Below are 21,238 nucleotides of genomic sequence, written 5' to 3'. Positions count from 1 at the left end.
ATGCTTCAAATTAAATGCAATGGACCTCACCAAACTCGAACGCATAAAATTCATCTATTGCATTGGCAACATAACCCAGAATTACTCAAACACAACACTTGAACATCAGAAGTAAGTTCACTTAAGCTACTTGTCACCTTCTCAATATATATTCTCCTAGGGGACCTTTTTTCTGACAAAAAAGGAGAGGAGGTCCCATATGTATAACAATGATGAAAAATGTCAACAATATAAAAAACATCGCGTCATATTTTGCTTTATGGGTGGTTTTTTTGTTTAAGAAATCTTGTGGGTGATTTTCATTTCCTAGTTTTAATTTTTACATTAAGTTTTTATAGTTTTTCAATTGTTCAAATTAAGTTTAACAGTCCAAAAAAATTTTATTTAGAACAAATTACAACAACATTTTCTGAACTTTATCAAACTATTCATAGTTCTAGCTACTTTTTTTTTTCTTACACTAATCCCTACTAAGTTTAAAACTATTACAGTGACGTTCCATCAAACTTATACTAACACCCTAGAAGAAAGGTGAAGTAATAGTAAGAAAACAAATGTGTAATTACAAAAAATCTTTGGAGCTGTTATTACTTAATATAAGTTTTATTTTTTTACAACCTCTATCAATCAACTCCAAAGACTAAAGATATTTTTTTTTAAGAAACTTGAGGATTAGATTTTTTTTTTTTAATTTCGAAGACAAAAACAATTTGTCTCAAATTTCATAAACAAAAAAAAAAAAATCAACCCAGTAATAAAAGGCATAGGACAAGGAAGAATTGCTGGTAGTATATATACGTAGAGTCAGTAGACACAATAGAGTTGCACACACAACAAACACAAGTAGGCCACATCAAAATGAAAATGGTTCATGGTGCATTGTTTTTGCTGGCTGCAGTGGCCACGTTCCACGTGTCATCGGAGGCGGAAGCTCCGCCCCTGGCACCGGAGCTCTCCGCGGAGGCTAGAGAGTTCTTGGAGGCGCACAACCAAGCGAGGGCGGCGGTGGGGGTGGAACCGCTGCGGTGGAGCGAGCAGCTGGCGAACGTGACGAGCAAGCTGGCGCGGTACCAGCGGGACAAACTGGGGTGCGAGTTCGCGAACCTGAGCACCGGCAAGTACGGCGCGAACCAGCTCTTGGCATGGGGCACGGCGGTGACGCCGCGCATGGCGGTTGAGGAGTGGGTGAAGCAGAAGCAGTTCTACAACCACGCCGACAACTCTTGCGTCCCCAACCACCGGTGCGGCGTCTACACGCAGGTTGTGTGGAGAAAGTCGCTTGAGCTCGGGTGCGCTCGAGCGACGTGTGTGAAGGAACAGGCTAGCTTGACCATTTGCTTCTATAATCCTCCTGGGAACTACATTGGAGAAAGCCCATACTAAACACTTATCATTTATCATCTTATGCTTAGACATGTTTGGATACACCAGCCACTAGAAGTAGAAGTGCTTTCAAGAGCGTCTCTCCTAAAATTTTTTTATATATTTTTAATAGAAAAACTTTCAAAAGTACTTTTGACTTATATGGTAGCATGTTGTTAAGATTGTTCGGATATAAAAACATAAAATGTTTTTTTAGAGCTTTTCAAAAAAATTCTATTAAAAAAAGCTCTACATTTTCACGAAAAAATCTTTCAAAAACACTTATAACTTATATTCAAATAAACCTTAAGCTTATCATGTTTAGCTTCTCTCTTTGGATACAAGCTAGCTAGAATAGCTTTTGAAAGTTTTATTCAGAAAATGTATGTATCTTTAGTTCATTATTATGTGATGATGTATGTGGATTGCTTATGAATTGGCCATATAAGTAGAATCTCCTGTCATGGCACATCACATTGCATGAGTTTAATTTGATGCTTAATTAGTCCTTAGTATGCTTAATTAGTTGCAGTAACAATGCATTATGAGTCAAAAGAACCTTTTAAACTTTTAGGATGCGGCCACAGTTATGATTATAGATTGCAATTTAAAACAATAGTTCTTAGTTAAGATGGGTGTGTTGATGATTTGGATTAAGTACCTCAAATTAGATTTAGGAGACTTAAAATAAATTTAGGAATGAGACCTTTTAATGAAGAAGAAGGTGGTGAGAAAGAAAATAGAGAAGTATGAGAAATAGTGAAAAAATAAGACAGAATTATAATTGAATAGGAAGACAATAGAAATAAAAGAAAATCTTTTAAGTTTTAACTATTAACTATTAAATCTCTTTTTTCTAAACAAAACTATAATATTGATAAAATATTGTTGCTCATTAATTGTTACTTACGATACCAATAAAAAAAATTAATCGTTACTTATAATATTTTAATTAAAATTTATTTTTAAATATAATTTTATAATAATTTTTTTTTGAAATATATTAGTACTAAAAAAAAATTGAAACCTTTTTTGAGAGGGCTAAAGCCGTTGTTTGAGCCGTAAGCCGATCCTGATTTGGATCCTTCATGCAACTTTCAAGTTAATATGTTATCTTAATTTTGGCTAGCAGATCTTGTTTTCTATCATTCAAACACACACACACACTCACTCACTCGTATCTTGATCTTGTAACAATTCAATACTGATTTGGTGGGCCAAAGTCAGTTAAATTAATCTCAGGATCCGTAATCTTTGTGGAAGGTTGTTATTTTCCTTAATTGCCAAAAAATGTCATAAAAAGTTTTGTTTTAGTTTGGTGGAGAGGTGTTTAAGGCATTGTGGGGTTTTTGTCAACCGCGTGTCAGTAACTTTATGGCATCGATGAATTATGTCTGGAGTTGACGTGCACATGCGGGGCACGCTGAGGATTACCCCATTAAACACGGAACTTTTTGTTTCAAGCAAATCCAAAGTATCTAATCGCCATTATATGTATATTGCGTTTGTCTTTCTCTTGTGTGAGTGTTCACTGTTCACTTGTCATTCTATCGATTAGTTTTCTCTGCCTCTTCTGCTCATTTATATGGTGAAATTTCTCAATTTTTTAAAGTTGACCCATAAATATCCAATAACGTTACCTTTGGCTTAACTTAATTTTACAGAAATTATTATAATAGAGTTGAATTGGTAACTATTAAACAATCAGAAATTATGATAAGGTATGATTTGGTGTAAAGATTAACAAACATGTACCACACGTGAACATGACATTTTTCCTTTTTTAAATCTTTGTAAAAAATTAATAAAATAAACTATTATTTTTCCACAATAAGATAGTATTTCAGTGGAGATTGAAAGTTGGGTGAAAAACTCGTCACATGACAACAAGTAACCAGTGTCCATTTATGATTGGACACCCCAGTCGAGCCATGTGATTATTATTAATATTAATTGTAGCGATCTCAAGCTATAGCTAGTTTTATACTATATATATATATATATATATATATATATATATATATATATAGGTACGTATGTATGCAAACGTGTTACACCAACGCATAATAAAAGGCTAGTTATAAATTACACCAAAAAAAAATTCACATGCAACTGATTATAGCATCAAATCATTTACACTGCTAATATCAGAATCTCAACTCTATGAATAGAGTACATCAATTGCAGATATTACAATGAAATTGTAAGACAATACAGACTCAATGCTACACATTGCAATATTAGATTTTTCTGTTGCTGCTACCCTGTCAACTTTGTACAAAAGAATAATACATCATAGAGCAAACAACGCACATCAAGGTTTTAAACTGCAGTAGCAATTGTAGTAGCAGTTTTGTCTCGATTGGAAAATTGCAGACAAATACGACTAATGCAACTACAATTGAAGTTGTGAACTGTTGTTTAAAACTTGAAGTAGATTGTCTCCCATAGTAAGAAAAAAGGGCTACCAAGCAATTATTTTACAAGCTCCTTAGGTATGAGATATCGAAAAGTAAAGTTGTGTGGAATCCATTCTATGCTCTTCTTGGATTTTGCGAGGTCACACTTCTTTACACTCTTTCTTAGAGATTCAGGTAGAGACTTTTGGATCATCTCCATGGTACCAGCAGGGCACAAACCCGAGTCCTTGACGAAAGACTCTACAAGCTTGGGAAAAAGTATTTTCTGGTCCTTGCGTACCCCAAAGGTAGCTCGAATGTACTCTTCCTTTGCAACTTCTAGTTCTTGAAGCACTCTCTTGGGTGTATATATGCGTACCTGTCATAGTTTATAAAAAAGATAAGCAACTCACTAAAGTTAAGCATGTAAAAAATGGTTATGTAATGTTTGTCTGTTTGTCCATATAAATTCACATTAACTAAGTAATTTAATTCTTCTAGATTTGATAGTAGTATAGAGTCAAATGCAGGCATGAGAACCACCATTATAAGGGATTTAATTCCTTGAAGTCCAAACAATGTAGTGTACATAACTAGACAAGTCTAAATGAAATTATTCCATGTTGAAATTATATGTGCCACGATTTGTCAATTTAATTTTCCAGCACAGTAAGTAATTGCCCAAAAAAAATGTTAAAGCATTGAAAAATGGAGACGTTACAACTTACAAGTCTAATGAAAAATCACATACAAACACACAGAGAAGAGTAAAAATAAGTACCGCTGGATCAGAATGGTTTCCTGAACAGAGTGCAAAGTGTAGAAGAGGCTCAGGACGCTCAATCGGGTATGCTTGTCGTCCATCTCCAGCTTTGAATTTTGTCCTTGGAGAAAAGAACAAGCGAAACCACTACAAGAGGATATAAGTAAGAAGAAGCTTCCATATAAGTCACTCGATAGGATTTACAAGATAAATTCTTTGCATATTGAGGAGATATTTCAAAGATATTATAAATGGAATGACCATTCTTTTTTCTTTTTATTTTTCTAGAGGGAAAGGTTGGGGTTGCATGAACCACCTGTCCAGGGCGAGGCAACCGGCACCTGAGTATAGTGTTCTGTATTGTGTCTGCACTGATTGTATGACCCCCAATGTTATATGCAGCCTGCATAGGGCATCACATTGAGCAATTCAGCAAAAGAAGATAGGCTTAACTAAGTTTCACGACTTTCATCCTAATTGACTATTTAAGCTATTACTCTTAGATTTTACCTTTAACAGAAGGAATACCCTTTTCACATTGTTTTGTGGAATTCCATAAGCCAAAAATGCCTATTAGAAACCCAAAAACATATTATAACCTCAATGAAGTGAGAGCATTGGAAAACTAAGAAAGGGAAACATTGTTTTGAGAGTGATAATAATTACATGCATCACCAAAGCATTGTGTATGTTGATCCAGAAAGCTAACTTGTCCTCGTTTTTCAACTTCCCAGGATCTACTTCTTCTAATTGACAAATAAGTGACCTGAAACAACATAGAAGTCGATGGCCATTACAACTTCAAGAGACTGAAGAATCCAACTTAACCATGTACTTTTCACATGAAAGCTTCATGGTCTCAATTAGATATTAATAAACTCACCTGAAATTCTTGAGCAACTGCTCGGTATCACCAAATTTCTGATTTTCTCTGTAAATCCATGATACCTCAACCATGGTGCTGTATGGCCCACTAAACTCCTTGAGTCCTTCCACATGGAAAGGATTGTCTAACCGTACATCGAATGAGGAATTATTCCTCAAACCTGGACTCCACATGTCTACTTGATCTGCAATAGAAAAGGCACTAGTTGAAGACAAGGATGAACTGGGAGATGAAAGGCCTGGATTTGTTGTAGATGGATCCGCGAGTTTGCAATATATAGCCGATATACATTTGACCATATCCTCAGAAAGCCTATTTGGTGTATCTGGAATATGATCAGATATTCGGGTACCAAGATGTCTGCCAGGCTGATTATTCTTGATGAAGCATCAACATTTTGGGCATACTGCATAGATTAAACTGAGTAAAAATCCAAAGAAGGCATCCACAAATATTATTCTCTGGAATTAGCACTGATATGTTTACAAAGAGAAATGTACATAACAGAACTTCACAATAAAATGAATACTGTTGTGTATTCTTCCAAAAGGATAAACACAAGTTTGACTGTTTGAGTAACCAAGACAATTTCTATCAGTATGATTGCAGCAACTCAATGTGCTAGGAGCCATACTAAATACAAAACAGGTAAAAGAAAATTCCCATGAAACATGATTTACCTCCATCATGGACAATGGTTGGGAATGGCAGGTGCGCAGAGATTCGGTTAATACTTCTGCGGCTGGAGCAGATACTCTTGTTGTAAATGTTGTACACTGGGATAACGAGGAGTGGCAACGATATACACTTGAGTCTAAACGCTTTCCTTCTGGTTGATGTACATTGTATTCTTTCCTTAGCGTCTCATGTTCATATCCACTATATTCCTTTTGTAGAGTATCAAGCTCATGATCAATTGATTGTACTGCAGAGCTTCCTCTTTTGGTTAACACTTCAGGCTTAGATACTTCAACTAATCTTGCTCTAGGTGTTGATGGAGGAGACTTTACTTTTTCCTCCTTGGTGAATGGAGCTACAGAGGGTAATTGTTGATCAAATGCTTTACGATACAAGGAGAGAAGATATTGTTCCAAATACACAACTTCTAACTCTAACACCGCAATTTCTTTAATTAATTTGGACGTTGGCTGGAGTCAAAAAACCAAAAATAAAAGTCAACACAAACAGAAAGCCATACTTGACAAGAAATTCATAGCAGACCTATAATTACTAAACATATATAATCATTTATGGCCTGCAAAATAATCTTATGACTGGAAACACATACATGGCATGATTTAGCCTCAAACATTTTCACCATCAGTCTAGTAGTATACATAAAGCAGAACTGTATGTCAACATCAATTTTCTTTTAATGGTTAAGAAAGAACATATAAATCAGTCCATTAAATCTTAGAGTGTCACACACATGTTAATAAATTGTATGAAAATTATGACATCAGAAGCAAAAGCACAGTTATTGGCTAAGAATTTATTGAAGATGTTCCAACCTTGGGCAGTATCGTTTCATTCGAATTAACAAGAGATGTAGGTCTGTATCCAAGTGCCTTTTCTAACGTGCATCTAACCTCAAATTGGTCTTGTAGTCTTTTCTCTAATAGTAGAATCTGCCACAAGACAATTTAAATAAAAAAAATAGACATAGCTATTAGGTAGAAGTATGTTGAGCCACAAGAAAAATCTAAAGCAAGATTAAAAGAAAATTATGCAACTAAAGAATTGTTATAAACAGTTCTGGTGTTGTACCTCTTGCTTCAAACTATGTTGAAGATCACTTGTAGGGGTTTGTTTTTTCCTAGGTTTAACGCATTCCGTGAGGTACCCTGTATCCTGGAACCATATCAAAACCATACATAGGTTTGAAAATCTTTCTTCTAAATAATTGTCTAATACTGTTACTTATAATGCCTATGGACTACAGAGAAAGATAAAATTATATTAAATTAGACCATTATTATTACAATATTAATTATGTCAAACATATATGCTTTCCATAAAATCAATTCTCTGTTCATCCATCCCTTACATAAATATGAAAATATATAAGTTTATTAAAATTTCTGGCTGTCCTTTTCGTTGTGATACCGACTGCAACCCCCCACCCCCCAAATAAAAGCATCATAAATGTGTACAATTCATTTAAAAGAATAGCACCTTCAAATTCCCAAATTAGAAAGAAAAGGAGAAGGCAATATATTGATGAAACAAAGTAGTGATTGATTATACCTGGTTTGTTCGATCTGAGGCCTCAAGATGATTATATGGATTATCATTCCCGTCTCTTTTTTTATCAGGAAAGCTGCAAAAAATGAAAACAGTAAAACACAGTTAATATATGATAAGTTCATTGTGGTTCCCTTTAAGATGCACAGGCTACATTCAATGAAATCCCCAAATTCTCATCAATTCTGAGAGGCATGAGCCTTCAGTTTCATGGTTTTAAATTGCTCTGCAATCACATGACCACCGCAACTACGGCGGTATTTTCCTGCAATTGCCTGCAATGTAAAGGTTTTCTGGCTCACCGTAACCGCAATTTAAAACCATTTTCACTTTTAAACAAGAAACCCCTTCTCCCCAAAGTAGGTGCTCAAATGGGTGGTACACAGTAAGCAAAGCTAGACCCAAAAAGAATGAGTGAACAAATCATTTCAGAAAACATTAATATAAATGGGAAAGCTTTATTTTCTATTTTCCATGAAAAACAAGCAACCTCTCATGCATGAAGTCCAGAATCAATAGAAAACAAGCATAAGAAATAGAGGGGCACCTCTTAGAACGCTTGTGCCTTGGAACCAACCCTTCAAACCCCATCATGCCTAAAAAGCCATCCAAAACCAAAGTCATTTCCAATGAACCAAATACACAACACCACCAAAAAAGAAGTAGAAAAAACAAAGCACCATCCTACCCTGGAACATAACAAAAACAACCACCGAGAACTGAAGAAGAGAAGAACAGTGAACAACACTACACTTGATTGAGCAATGCAATGAGCCAAAAAGGCAGAACAGAAGCACTATATAGCCCAGACAGATACCAAATTAACCATGAGAGTCTATAGACTAGATTCCAACCAAGACTTGACTTGATTTGACTAGCTTCATTTCAGCAGAGAAGAAAAAGCTTCCATAGTATCCACAAAAGGGATCATTTGCAGCAGTGCCTGCTACTACTAATACAATCTTCTTAGACATAAAATATAACTATAATAATGGAAGCAGTCCACACAAAACCAAACCCACAAAGAAAAAGATTAATTAGCCTTTTGACCAATGAGCCTTCTCTTTTTGACAACCTCAATGGTGTGGTTGGTGCTGCTAATTGTTTTGTGTTATGCTATGTTCATAGCCTTTTTAGTAAAAGGGTGGCCTTTTGCACTGGTAGACCGGTGTGAAATGTCAAACGTTTACCAAAAAATGTTAACAAATGAAAATCTCAGCTCCCTGTGAAACTAAAAAGGCTTTTCACAGATCCAAGGTCACCTTATTAGAGAAGAAAAAAATAAAATAGTGGCTGAAGAATACAAGTCACATATTATTCATTCATAGTAGTTTTAAGGGTCATGAAGTTGCCGACGTCTCATTCTTCAATGAAAGCTTGGCCTTATGTAGTTTATAACATCAAAGGGCAGAAATATCTAAAACTATGAAAGTAAATTGTCTTCTCTAAAAAAACATGAGAGTAAATTGTCATCAATGATTTAAAATAAGTACAAAAATAGAGGACTGAGGAATACTTTCACATGTTTAGTGTAGTATATCAAATAGAGTCAACAACGTTGAGTCCAATACGTAAGTATATGATTCATATCCCATGAGAATCTGGGTTCCAATTTTATTATTGATATCGAATTTTATTATCGATATGAAGAATTTTAGTGGATGATTTATAAATAATAAACATTCAATAAGCCTTAAGACTTAATAAATTATACGGATTCAACTTATCTAAACTTTTTGGTATCTAAAAAAATAAAAGATAATTTTTTAACAAATTAATAATTAATATTTATGGATAAAAAAATATTAAACATCAAATGAATTTTCTCATACTCAATTTTAAAAAATGATTATAGAAATCAATGATTGGAATAAGCTTTATTTTCACCACTAATCCAAATACACACTTAATTCTACGTTAATTAGCACAAGTGCTGAATGTTAAGCTTTCGTCATTTAACCATTTCAATTTCGTCTCCTTGCTCTATGCAGTTTATATGCTTATTATATCAATATTTTAATACTTTTTAGTTTTCTACTATTTAGATTTAGAAAATTTTATTTTCATCTGAATAAAAAAAAATTATAAATTGACTCCTCTGTCACTCAGAAGCTTTGCCCGTTGTTAATAGTTTTTAAAAGAAGAGTTACCAAAAGTATCATTCTAAAATCAAGCAATTTTTGGAACAAAAGTGGTGATTAGATAGAGATAGGGCTATTCACTCCTCTTTTTATTTATTTATTTATTTATTAATGAGCTATTCTCTCTCATTGACTGTGTATATGACCCCATATATGTGTATATAGTTGGCTGTCTTATTTTCAATATTTTCTGCTCTCGTTGGGTAAGAGTTGGTGATAGTCCGTCCACCCTTTGTCTCATTTTGCATCACATCTTTAAGTATTAAGCCACTTGATTTGATTTGATGCTGCAAAAAAAAAAAGAGCAATGAAAACGGAAATGAAGATAAGATAGTTGTTTATTTTTGGTCGAAGAGATATACATTTTGACTGTGCCAACATTGGTACAATTTATTTGTTTAGGTAGGTACATTTGATTAATCGGTATACGGTGTTATTGAAGGCTCGAAAATTGATTTGAAAATTCTTTCATATTTGGTGTTGTACTTGTCATGTCCATTCATGAAAAAGGTATTTTGTTTGCACTAGTCCTACTAGACCGATTAAGTTTTCACATATTATAACCAATAATAATGAGGAAACAAGTGACTAGGTAACAAAAAATAGTGGCTTAATTTGCAAGAAGGAAAAGAAAGAAAAAAAGGGTTTATCTCAAAAGTGATGAAAGCTAAAGGATAATAGACGTTGGAAGCTTGAAAGGAATGAGGTTTTGTGGGGTTTCTCTTTGTCTACATGTCTTTTGAGGGAATTAAGAGATGCCCCATATTGTCTTTCAGTATCAAAGAAACTAACGTTTGTCACAGAATCCACCAATATATAATTAATTAATATATAGTATATGTTTAGTGGGGCTTCTCACTTGACCTTTACCAAAACCAATACAAAAAGAAAAGGATGGGAGTGCGGTAAGGTGGACAGTTCTCCCTTTTTGTCGTCATATTAACATACTGAGTAACAAAGTTTTCTTTTTTTTGCTGCACACTTCCTTAGACAGAGAAAAAGATATGAAAAAGGAGGGGAAGAGCCACAGGAAAAGCTGAATTGCTGAAGCTAGGTGAGAGAATATAACAAAGGGAGGAAATTGTTATTGTTGGTAAGTTAAACTTGTTCACATGCAAGCTTATTTAATGGACATGGGAGATAAATAAAAGGACACATAAGAAATGCACATTGTGCATTATTATCCTAAGTCATAACACGCAAATTTCTATTTTTTTATATTGAAATTATGGTTTTAAATGGTAATCTGCAACGCAGTTATATCCATAACATAAAAGTTTTATGACTTATGACAATTGTACTGTATTACAATTATGGTCACATCAGCTTCATTTACTTGTAAATTTCCTGTAATAACAAGATTCACGAAGAAATTGTGGCCGCAATTTATAATGATAATTGAAATTAAGAATAATTAATTCATTTAAAGCATAAAGTAAAGGGCTCAATAGACAACAAAGCCAAGAGAGGCTACAGACAGAAAACAGTAAACATCTTTGGTAAGCTTAACTGTGTTGCGTAGTTAACTCAAACAACATTAGCTATTTATCCTGATAAAGGAGATTATGCTTTATTTTTGAACGGCTGATGAAGGAGATCATGTGTGACATATAGAATTAATTAGTCATGATACAGGGAAAATGACAAAACATTTTAACACCTGAGCTTTGTTTTCCTTTTGAAAAACTAGACAAAGAGACAAATTTTATAAGAGCCTCGTTAGTTTATTTTCTAAATGGACCAAGTAAAAACAAAACAAATATGATGCAGGGTTCTTCTTTGGACAGATATGATATTTTAAGCTTCACAACAGAGTCGAAAAATTCTGGTCCCAATAAATAAACAAATGAAACTAGCTTCTATTTTATCTTGTCGTGGAAATTTCATATAAGCAGCCAGCAGAAGCGCGATTTTCTATGCCACAAAACACCAAGAAAACAAGAAAAAATAAATTGTAATATATGGTTTCAGAAGTGTGAGGATCAGTTTTCAAATTAATATCAGGCAGACATGCTTCCTAGATTCATGTAACCGTCGAAATTGTCTAATTAGATTCTTTAATTGAGGATTACAAAATATAGTATCCGTAAGAATCTAAATTCATAGTTATATATATGTTAGCCGAGATTCTCCTTAGAAATTTTGATAAAAACCAGTTTATAAACACAATACTAAGTTAAGTGAAGATTCTTAAATAATAAAATAGATGCTTTACATAAACATATTATAGATTGAAGGCTTCTACTAGAGTGCAAACACTATCCAAATAGGATTTGAAAAGGTGTTTTGGCTGTTTCAGTTGCAGTGATAGTTAATTTAACATATTATGAACAATTTTGGATGAATTGATATAAAGACGACAAATTAGAAGTATTTCATATGTATGTAAATTCAAATGAAGCTTGGAGAGCTTCCATACCTGTCTGAAGAGTGGTACTTGTAAATTGTGATCTTTTGTCGTTGTTCCTAAGTCATATTATATTAGCTAATATTTGTTTGTTTGCATGTGGGAAACAAATTAACACATAATTTTGAATAGCATCGTAAAGCAAATCTAAATTGGCTTTTGTATCAACTTGAGTTACGAGACCACCTTGTATACCATGCAACACAGTCACACAAGCTAGCGGAACAATAAAAAAATTGTATTTGTCCAATAAATTTGCAAAAAAATTGGGTACAATAAGAAGAAAACACTGAAATATGATGAAAAAAAATAAGAGAAAAAAAAACAATGTTAAAAAAAGTATTGTATAAACACAACTTAACCAGAAAATAAACTATTTACTAATAGCGTAAATAATTTTATATTATCATTATATCATAAATCATAAATCATCATTTATAGTAAATAGTTACTTTAAAAATTATGTCAATAATAATTTTTTATACTTAATGGTATAAAATTATTTAATAGCTTACACTGTCTATATATGCATCATTAAACTGTAACTTTATTTTGGTGTTGATTATTTTTTATCTACACTTTATTTTTTCCATCCTGTAAAGCAAAATTTGAAAATTCATTATCGTTTAAGTCTTTTGTTTTTGCCTTGTTGGTAAAATTCTCACTGGGCATATCCGTCTACTTCATGGCACTTTATGAGTACAACCAATTAAAAGTGACTTTTCAAACTACTTTCATACTATAAAGTAGTACATATGTTGCTCAAATCATAAGAGCATGATGATGAAGTGCCAAAATCAAAGTTCCAAACTGTGAAATCAGAAATTGGCTGATGCAGCAACATACATATGCTACGAGTAGGGAATCTGATCTGAAATCTGAATAGTGTGCCTCACTGCCTCGTAATGGCAACACCTAAATCCACAAATTGTGTCCATTAGCTAAACGTGGAGAGAAAGAAGAGAGGGACACTGTGACTGATCATTGTCAGTGTATTATGGACTACTATATGTTGCCCCATTTTTTATTCACTATTCTTTTTTTTTTGTGTGTGTGGCAAGGATACTTTTAATCAATAGTTAAAAACTAATTTTTAATATAAAAAATTAGCGTACTCCAATATTCGGAGGTTTATCACTATACTAAGATGCATATGTAAAGAGATTGTTTTTAAATTCGAACTTATGATCAATCGATTATCCAAGATATGACTTTATTACTATGCCAGGATGTATCCTCTCTAATTTTTTCATATACCAAGATTTATTTAAAACATTGACATTTTTTTAATGAATTTGTTTTGAATAGACGAACCTGAAGATTGATTTAATTATACCCTAAATAAATGTTATTATTTTACATGCATAATGCATAAAAAATATCATTTGTCAATCATATTATATTAGTACGTGATTATTTTTTGTCCATGATTAGTATAACAAATATGTAGTGAAAAGAAATATGAATCAATTATAATTGATTAATATTTTTACTCTCCGTATTATTGATTATGTTCATCATCAGTTATGGGTACGTACCATGTTTATCATTGTAAAAAGCGGCTTAAGAAAAAATGTTTTAGTGCATTATTTTTCATGTTGGTTTTGAGAAGAATCCCAATTGCGTGACATAAAAGGCGAACTTTCCAAAAAGGTTTAGACAAGCCAGTGAATGCCAATCGTATATTACAAGCAAAAGGCATCTCTCTCAGTCTCTCTTTTTCTACTCCTACTGTCCCCACCTCTCTCCCTCCAAAGATGGTCCAAAATCCATTATCTTAATGGATGCATATACCCTCCTTCAAGGGTCATAATCTAGTAGTTGAAGGTCGAAACCTAAAAAATTTAATATTGTTCAATACTTTAAAGCTCTACCAAAGCATCGCTCTCCAACAATGATTTCATTACTGTACAAATTTATCTAATTCCCATGTTAGAAAAATTTTAATTGGTACTAATCTTTTTAGCTACCAAGACTTTGTTTGCCTTATAATGTGTCATGATAAACAATTACAAACTTCATTTCAGATAATCTGAATTTTATAGAAACCATTTCGATTAAAATAATGTTAAGAGCAAAATGAGTTGTGTTTGAAAAGTTTTATTTCAAAACAAGGTTATCAAAGCAAATACACCAACTAAGGAGGGTTTGGAGTTCTACATTGTAAAACCAAACACACTTAATGTACTCAAATAAATTTTCAGTCAATAATTAGATCACATGAAAAACTTAAAAGGGTAGTCTAATAGTCACTAGTCACACGATAATAAAGTGCAAAAGAATGTTCTTAAGTGGAAGATCTCTAATTCGAATTTTATGGGAAAAAAATCCTTAGAAATAGATCAGTGAATTAATATATAAGTCCACACAATGTTATCTCCAGCGAAGGAACTTGTGGGTATGCATAAAAAAATGAAATCACATGAAAAAAAATAGATGATAGGTTTTTTTTTTTTTGCAAATATATGAAGATTTTCACCAAAAGGTGGCTGGCACCCTGGCGGTTCCAGAGGCTTTAACTTCAGTCACAGCCTATAGTAGTGAAGGAGATGCGCAGAACATTTGTTGGCTCCTAACGCTTTTTATGTTCCTTTTTTCCTCCTTTATCTCATTACATATATGACAGGTCTTTTCTCCAAATTCTCGGGTTGGTTTACCCATGAAATTTTGTCCCTATTTATTTTTTGAGTTTTTTTTACGAAAAATTTATTGAAGTTAGAAAATTAATTCTATCACTTTAGCATTAGTAACTTTAAATTAATTTAAATACACGTCTTAGTTATATTTAATGGTGATTAATTTTATCAAACTTTAAAAAGGGTAAGTGCAATTCTTACATTTATGCCATGTATATCCATATCATATGCACCTTCCCTATAAAATAATAATGATGGTTACTTTTGACAATTCTTGACTGCAGCATCAAAATTTGAGCTATGAGGTACGTCTGACTAAAAACCAGGAAGTAACATGATGCTTATGTTTCCTAATATGCTACCCTCAATCATTGCACAAGCTGTTCTCAACATATACCTAAAAACTGAAATTAAGGAACAACAAAAATGTTGTTGAGCCATTCTCCTAGTCCTACTTGATATTTTCAGCATTGTAGAGATAAATGAACATTAGGATATATTGTTTTTAGAAGAGAAAAGTGGCAAAAGGAAAAGAACTGAGTTAAGGATTCATAAACAAAGTAGATGAGAATATAATCTCCTTAACTTTCAAGTCTTTTTAAGCAGATAGTGTATTTTCCCTTTTGGTAAGTGTAACTCTTAAAAGGATAGATTGCAATAGAATAAAGTGTTCCTTAAAGGAAATCGAAGATTTCTCATTCATATGGAGGAAAAGCCTCCTGTGTTAGCAATTAGCATCCGATTCCATTCGAGTAAGATCAATTCTTTGCAAGAAAAAACACACCCAAGTTATGCATGTCTAGTGTCTCATTAAGAATAGAATAATATTATGGGCAGAACTAGGTCAAACACACAAAATCCACCAAATAGACTATCTAATTTAAGGACTTAATTTCTTTTAAGTAGTTAGTGATCATGTGACAACTAAACTTAACAACTATAATCTGACATACATAAAAATAACCGTTACATATTAGTTATTAGTTAGAGCTACCAATCCCAACACTTAGTGGCGAACCTAAACTAAATTGTTTTACAGTAATTAATTTTTTTAATGGTAGGGAGGGTGTGTAAGGATACAAAATGAGACATGCGCTAACATTAATGGTTACTTGCTTCGTTTACAAATTGCAACCTGAAATGAACTGAATCTAAGCAGATGAAGTTGTTGGGCCACTCAATGCTATACAGGATAAATTAATTCATGTAACAAAACAGTTGAAACAAACTAATCCAAAATGGATTGTTGTCAAAACTAGATTGGACTAATCGGTTTGGACTAGGAAGATTGAACTTACTCGACCCTTAGAAACTACTACATTTTTATAAATAAAAAATGGTAAAAAGAATTGAAAATTCAATTGACTCTGTCAAGTGTGAACCAGTTTATAAGTGCTATTTATGCTTTTCTTTTTGTTGTACATTACGTGCTTATTTTCTCTTTTTATAACTTAAGATGTTTGTTTAATTAGTACATTTTTGGTGTGTTTAATTGATTAATTAGGATTGTGTTCTAGTACATCAAAATAGTCATATATCATTTAAAAATTGAGATTAACATAATTTATAAATATTCCTCTTCCTTAATTCACTGAAGTGTTTTTTAAGAATAAAATTATAAGACTCAAATTAATACAATAAAAAATACTTTGAATGTGATGTCGTTAATGATATAGCATACTTGTTCTTAGTTTATAAATAGGTTTTGAATACTTTATAATGAGATTTGTTAGGATTTAATGTATTGAAGCAATTCTCTTTTGAAGCTCAAGTGATTTTTTTTTTTTTCTGTAGTTGGCGCTTAGCCTGAACATCTTGGCACTTGGCCTAATGATCGATCCCAAAAAACAGTTTGTCAAAGGACAACATTATTTATCTTGTAGATAAATAATATTTATAACAGTAAAATTATAATGTATTAAATTTGATATATAATAATAATAATAATATTTATAGATATATTTCTTATTTTTAATATATTATATGTCTTTCTTTAAGGGAATGATATTATAGGTTAATAACTTTAAAATATAGCTAGTAATAAAATTAAAATTAAATAATGATAATAATCATGATGGTGATTAATGACAAATGTTATTGCATTGACATAGAATTTTCAATTTTAGAAGTGGCGAGATTAATCAATTAAAAATTTCAACAATATCACATAATTAAAATTAATATCTTACAAATGATTAAAAATATCATTTTAAATTATTTTTTATTTTTAAAATAAAAAACTTAAAATTTATTAATTATAAGCATAAACAAAGTAGTCACACTAATAGAAACGAGTACTCATATTTAAATAATTATAAATTTATATATTATATTTTTATTTATTTCATTTATAGAATTCATATAAGTATTAATTAGCACATTATTATTATTACTAGGGGAAAGAACAAATAGGCTTTATATTTTTAAGACAATGTCTCATCAATTAAAAATATATTAATTATTTTCCTCAAATTTATTATGTTTTTATAAATAAATGGATTGCTTATATATCATATTGATTATTGTATTCATCGAAGATAAAAAAATTAACTAGAATAATATAATTAAATATTCTATTTATTGAATATAAATATTTATTAAATTTAATAAATGTGTGAATTTTCATATAATTAATATATATTACAATAGTATTATAAAATAAAAATGTTACAAAAATTAATACGTAGACTTATATAAACTAAAATATTCATTATTTTCATTATATTTAAAAAAATAGTTTATCAAATTATTTTTATATAGTATTAATTATAAAATTTATTAAATATAGTATTCAATTAACATTAATGGTATTATTAAATATGACATTTATTAAATGAAATAGATTTATTAGCTTTAATAAATATTTATTAAATATATAATTTTTTATACCCGTATATATGATTCAAGTCATTAGTTTGAATTATATTAGACTTATTTCTCTTAAGGAAAATTTAGAATTCAAGCTTTGTGGATAAAAAAAATATGATTGTGAGAATTAAGATAGACCCATGAGAGAATTTTTTATTTTTATTTTAAAGAAAATGGTTATTTTTTTATGCGATTTAAAAGATAGTGATATGTGAGATCTTTTAATTAACATATGTAATCTTTTTTACTTTAAAAAACTAATAACAAATATTGATAAATTTAAAGCTCATGCTTTAGTTATTTTATGGAGAAAAGAGAACTCCACCAAATATAATCAACTAAATTCCTCAAGCGGAAATAAATTATTAACAAAATTAATAAATATTTGATACTAATAATATGATAAAAAAATGAAACATAAATAAATTAATACAAATTTAATACCTCCCACTCAGTTTTCTTTTTGTATTTAATGATATTAATGTATCTGGTTTTTTTTATAAGACCTAATTAATTAATTTACCCAGATAATAAAAATAATTAATATAGTTAGGAGCATTGATCTTGTCTTGCAGTTATATTTTTTTAAAAAAATATCTCTAATGAGACATACTTTTTATTACAATGTTTTTATTAGTTTTGATTTTTTGATCTCTACGATTATATATTAATATATTTATTGCTTTAATTTTTATTTGCTATATATGCATGTGAATAATAAAAATAAGTTCATAAAATGCTCTTTGTGCAAGATAAAGTTAGACTCCTAAAAATCCTAAGACATTAATGTATTCAATTATTATTTATTGCACTTAGAAAAATGACTCACAATTAATGTATTCAATTATTATTTATTGCACTTAGAAAAATGACTCACAATTAAGGATATTTTGATTGAGAAAATCATCAATGTAAGAGATACCACTGGTTCTTATAAAAATGACAAAGCCTAACTTTTGTTTTGGGTCTTATCGAAAATACCAGAGGGAGTAGTATGCTTTAAAATATATACAAGGTGAGAGAGCTTTTTTTATTTTTACACGGTTTTCGTTATAATTTTACTTATACCATTTTGATTGTTTTTCTTTAATTAAAAAATCTCAATTTCTGTGTCTTTTCGAATTCCAGATTTCAAAAGCTAAAAACACTCAATTTCTCTGTAAAACAAATCCAATATTATTTCTAACCCCTTCAAATATATATATTTTTTGCGTGTATTAAAACTCATTTATCCTAAGGTTTCAAATTTAAGAGGAGCGATTAAGGTGATAAATCTCATTCCTTTCTTTTACATTTTGTTGCTCATGCTTGTTATGTTTTTTTTTTCTTTTAAAATAATATAATTTAGTAAAATGAATTTAAAGAAGAAAATGTCTATATATGATTTTTTCTATATATGTTTTTTTGTCAAGTTTTTTTGTACCATTGCATTGTAGGTACGAGTGGATAGAATCCGAATCAATCCGATAATTTGGTAAATTCAAATTAAAACAAAATTTCGGATTGATTCAGATAGTTAGTATGGATCAAATTAAAAACTATAAATTTGATCAATTTAATTTGAGTCGATCTTAAATTTTGATTTTAACTATTTAAACTGAACTAATTCACTGGATCACTACTAAAAAAACACCTTTCAACGTCATTAAATTTAAGGCGGTTTTTAAAAACCGAGGTAGAAAAATAAGCAGTGGCATTATTGAAATTAAATGAAATTTTTTAAAAACGGTTATATAAAAAACGTCGTTGATATAAATGTATTTACAGTTACGAGGGCGTTTTTTACTCATGACCGTCTTTGATTTCAAATTAAATAATAAAATAAAATTTTTATTTTTCGGGTCTACACTGTTTCGTCCTTGCTTCTAAGCTCCGTCTATTGCGTTTCTCGTTTTAGGGAAAAACCAAAAGTCTCTTGGCTTCGAGAGAACTCCACAGCATGCCAATGGCGGTCAATGGCTTCGATGTCGCACCTGGTCAACTTCCTCATGCACCAGAAGATCACCCACATCGGCCTCTACGACCCCAACCCCGACATCCTCCGCGCCCTGTCGGGTACCCACATCCACGTCACCATCAGCGTCCCCAACAACCAGCTCCTCGCCATCGCCTCCTCCAACACCACCGCCACCTCTTGGATCCGCAGAAACGTCGCCGCCTACCACCCCTCCACCCGCATCGCCGCCGTCTCCCTCGGCGACGAGGTCCTCTCCACCCTCCCCTCCGTCGCCCCCCTCCTCCTCCTCGCCCTCTGCTCCCTCCACGCCGCCCTCGTCTATTCCAATCTCCATAACGACGTCTTCGTTTCCACCCCTCACTCCGCCTCCGTCATCCTCAACCCCTTCCCTCCCTCCCAAGGCTTCTTCAACCAAACCCTAGAAACCTTCATTCTCCCTCTTCTCCATTTCCTCTCTCAAACAAATTCCCCCTTAATGCTCAACCTCTACCCTTACTACGTCTTCATGCAGAACAGAAACCTCGTCCCTCTCGAAAACACCCTCTTCAAATGGTGCCATATTATTGTAACCAATGGCATTACATGCATCAGTGCACAACAACAATAGCAATTACTTATCCTCTGCCTATGCCTAGTCATAAGTATGGTTCTCGTGGTATTTGTAAGCATACCAATATAATAATATATATGCTTTCCAGACTATTCTTGCTGAGATATATATATTTGCTTGTCTTCTTTTCTTTACCATTTTTTTATTAACTTAATTATCTGGATTTCTTATGCTTGTGCGTGCTGATTAATGAGAAAACTGGATTTGAAATATATTTGCTTGTCTTCTTTTCTTTACCATTTATAAAAGTGAAAAGCCATTTGGGTTTGGATTTGAAATATTGCAGAGAAAACTGGTATGGAAGGATTTCAATATTGCATATGAAGCAGGAGGAGTTGGAAAGGAAATTAAAATACCATTTCCTGCTTATGTGAATAATAACTCTTTAGAGATTCGCTTTTATTGGGCTGGGAAAGGGACAAATGCTATCCCATATAAATCAATATATGGTCCTCTTATATCAGCTATATCTGTCACTCGTGGTTAGTTGATTTGTCTCTTTGAGTTTATTCTTCTAATTTTACATTTGAAGTATCAAATGACACTAATTGCTCTTGTGCAATGCTGAAACAGACTCTACAGGTGGCAGCACGTCTGCAGGGGTTGTAGTCGGAGAATTTATATTAGGAAAAGAAATTCATTAGCAAAAGGTGATGATTATCTAGAATAAAGTAACCAACTATAAAAATATGTTTAATTTTACTAGTTAGTTCTCCTTTAATTCTAGCTTTCTATTAAATTTTGATAATTCTGTTTTTTTTTAAATCTTTATTTGTGTCATCTACTTAGGATACCAAAGATAAAAGAAAAAATGGATAATTTTTTTATTCCAACTTAGTATATTTTTTGGTAACTAAAATAATGTATATTTTTTCAAGACTATCAATGACAAAAGATTTTCTCAAGATACATAAGACATCTCATTCGGTTTTATTCTATTGTCAGAGTTAAAGGATTTAAATATG

At 31.8% G+C, this 21,238-nt stretch overlaps 3 protein-coding genes across 3 annotated transcripts; 2 read left to right on the top strand and 1 right to left on the bottom strand.

Moving 5' to 3' along the window:
• Positions 1-770: 770 nt before the first annotated feature.
• LOC100809805 (STS14 protein) lies at positions 771-1,794 on the top strand. The gene has a single exon (XM_003519865.5). It carries the CDS (start codon positions 859-861, stop codon positions 1,381-1,383), a length of 525 nt encoding a protein of 174 aa, XP_003519913.2. The 5' UTR covers positions 771-858; the 3' UTR covers positions 1,384-1,794.
• A 1,713-nt stretch (positions 1,795-3,507) lies between these two features.
• LOC100809267 (uncharacterized) lies at positions 3,508-9,179 on the bottom strand. The gene is made up of 12 exons (XM_026124817.2): positions 8,343-9,179; positions 8,202-8,250; positions 7,658-7,730; positions 7,178-7,261; positions 6,922-7,038; positions 6,082-6,558; positions 5,408-5,787; positions 5,191-5,290; positions 5,035-5,094; positions 4,841-4,927; positions 4,543-4,671; positions 3,508-4,140 (listed from the first exon to the last, which is right to left on the bottom strand). Exons 1-12 carry the CDS (start codon positions 8,350-8,352, stop codon positions 3,838-3,840), a joined length of 1,869 nt encoding a protein of 622 aa, XP_025980602.1. The 5' UTR covers positions 8,353-9,179; the 3' UTR covers positions 3,508-3,837.
• A 10,389-nt stretch (positions 9,180-19,568) lies between these two features.
• Positions 19,569-20,928, top strand: LOC102668559 (glucan endo-1,3-beta-glucosidase 1). The gene is made up of 3 exons (XM_041011177.1): positions 19,569-20,304; positions 20,560-20,755; positions 20,847-20,928. Exon 1 carries the CDS (start codon positions 19,662-19,664, stop codon positions 20,268-20,270), a length of 609 nt encoding a protein of 202 aa, XP_040867111.1. The 5' UTR covers positions 19,569-19,661; the 3' UTR covers positions 20,271-20,304; positions 20,560-20,755; positions 20,847-20,928.
• The last annotated feature ends 310 nt before the right edge of the window (positions 20,929-21,238 follow it).

This window comes from Glycine max, chromosome 2, assembly GCF_000004515.6.
Source record: "Glycine max cultivar Williams 82 chromosome 2, Glycine_max_v4.0, whole genome shotgun sequence".
Taxonomy (NCBI): Eukaryota; Viridiplantae; Streptophyta; class Magnoliopsida; order Fabales; family Fabaceae; genus Glycine; species Glycine max.
The sequence above is the reverse complement of the archived record's forward strand: the minus strand, read 5'-3'. Positions and strand labels throughout refer to the sequence as shown.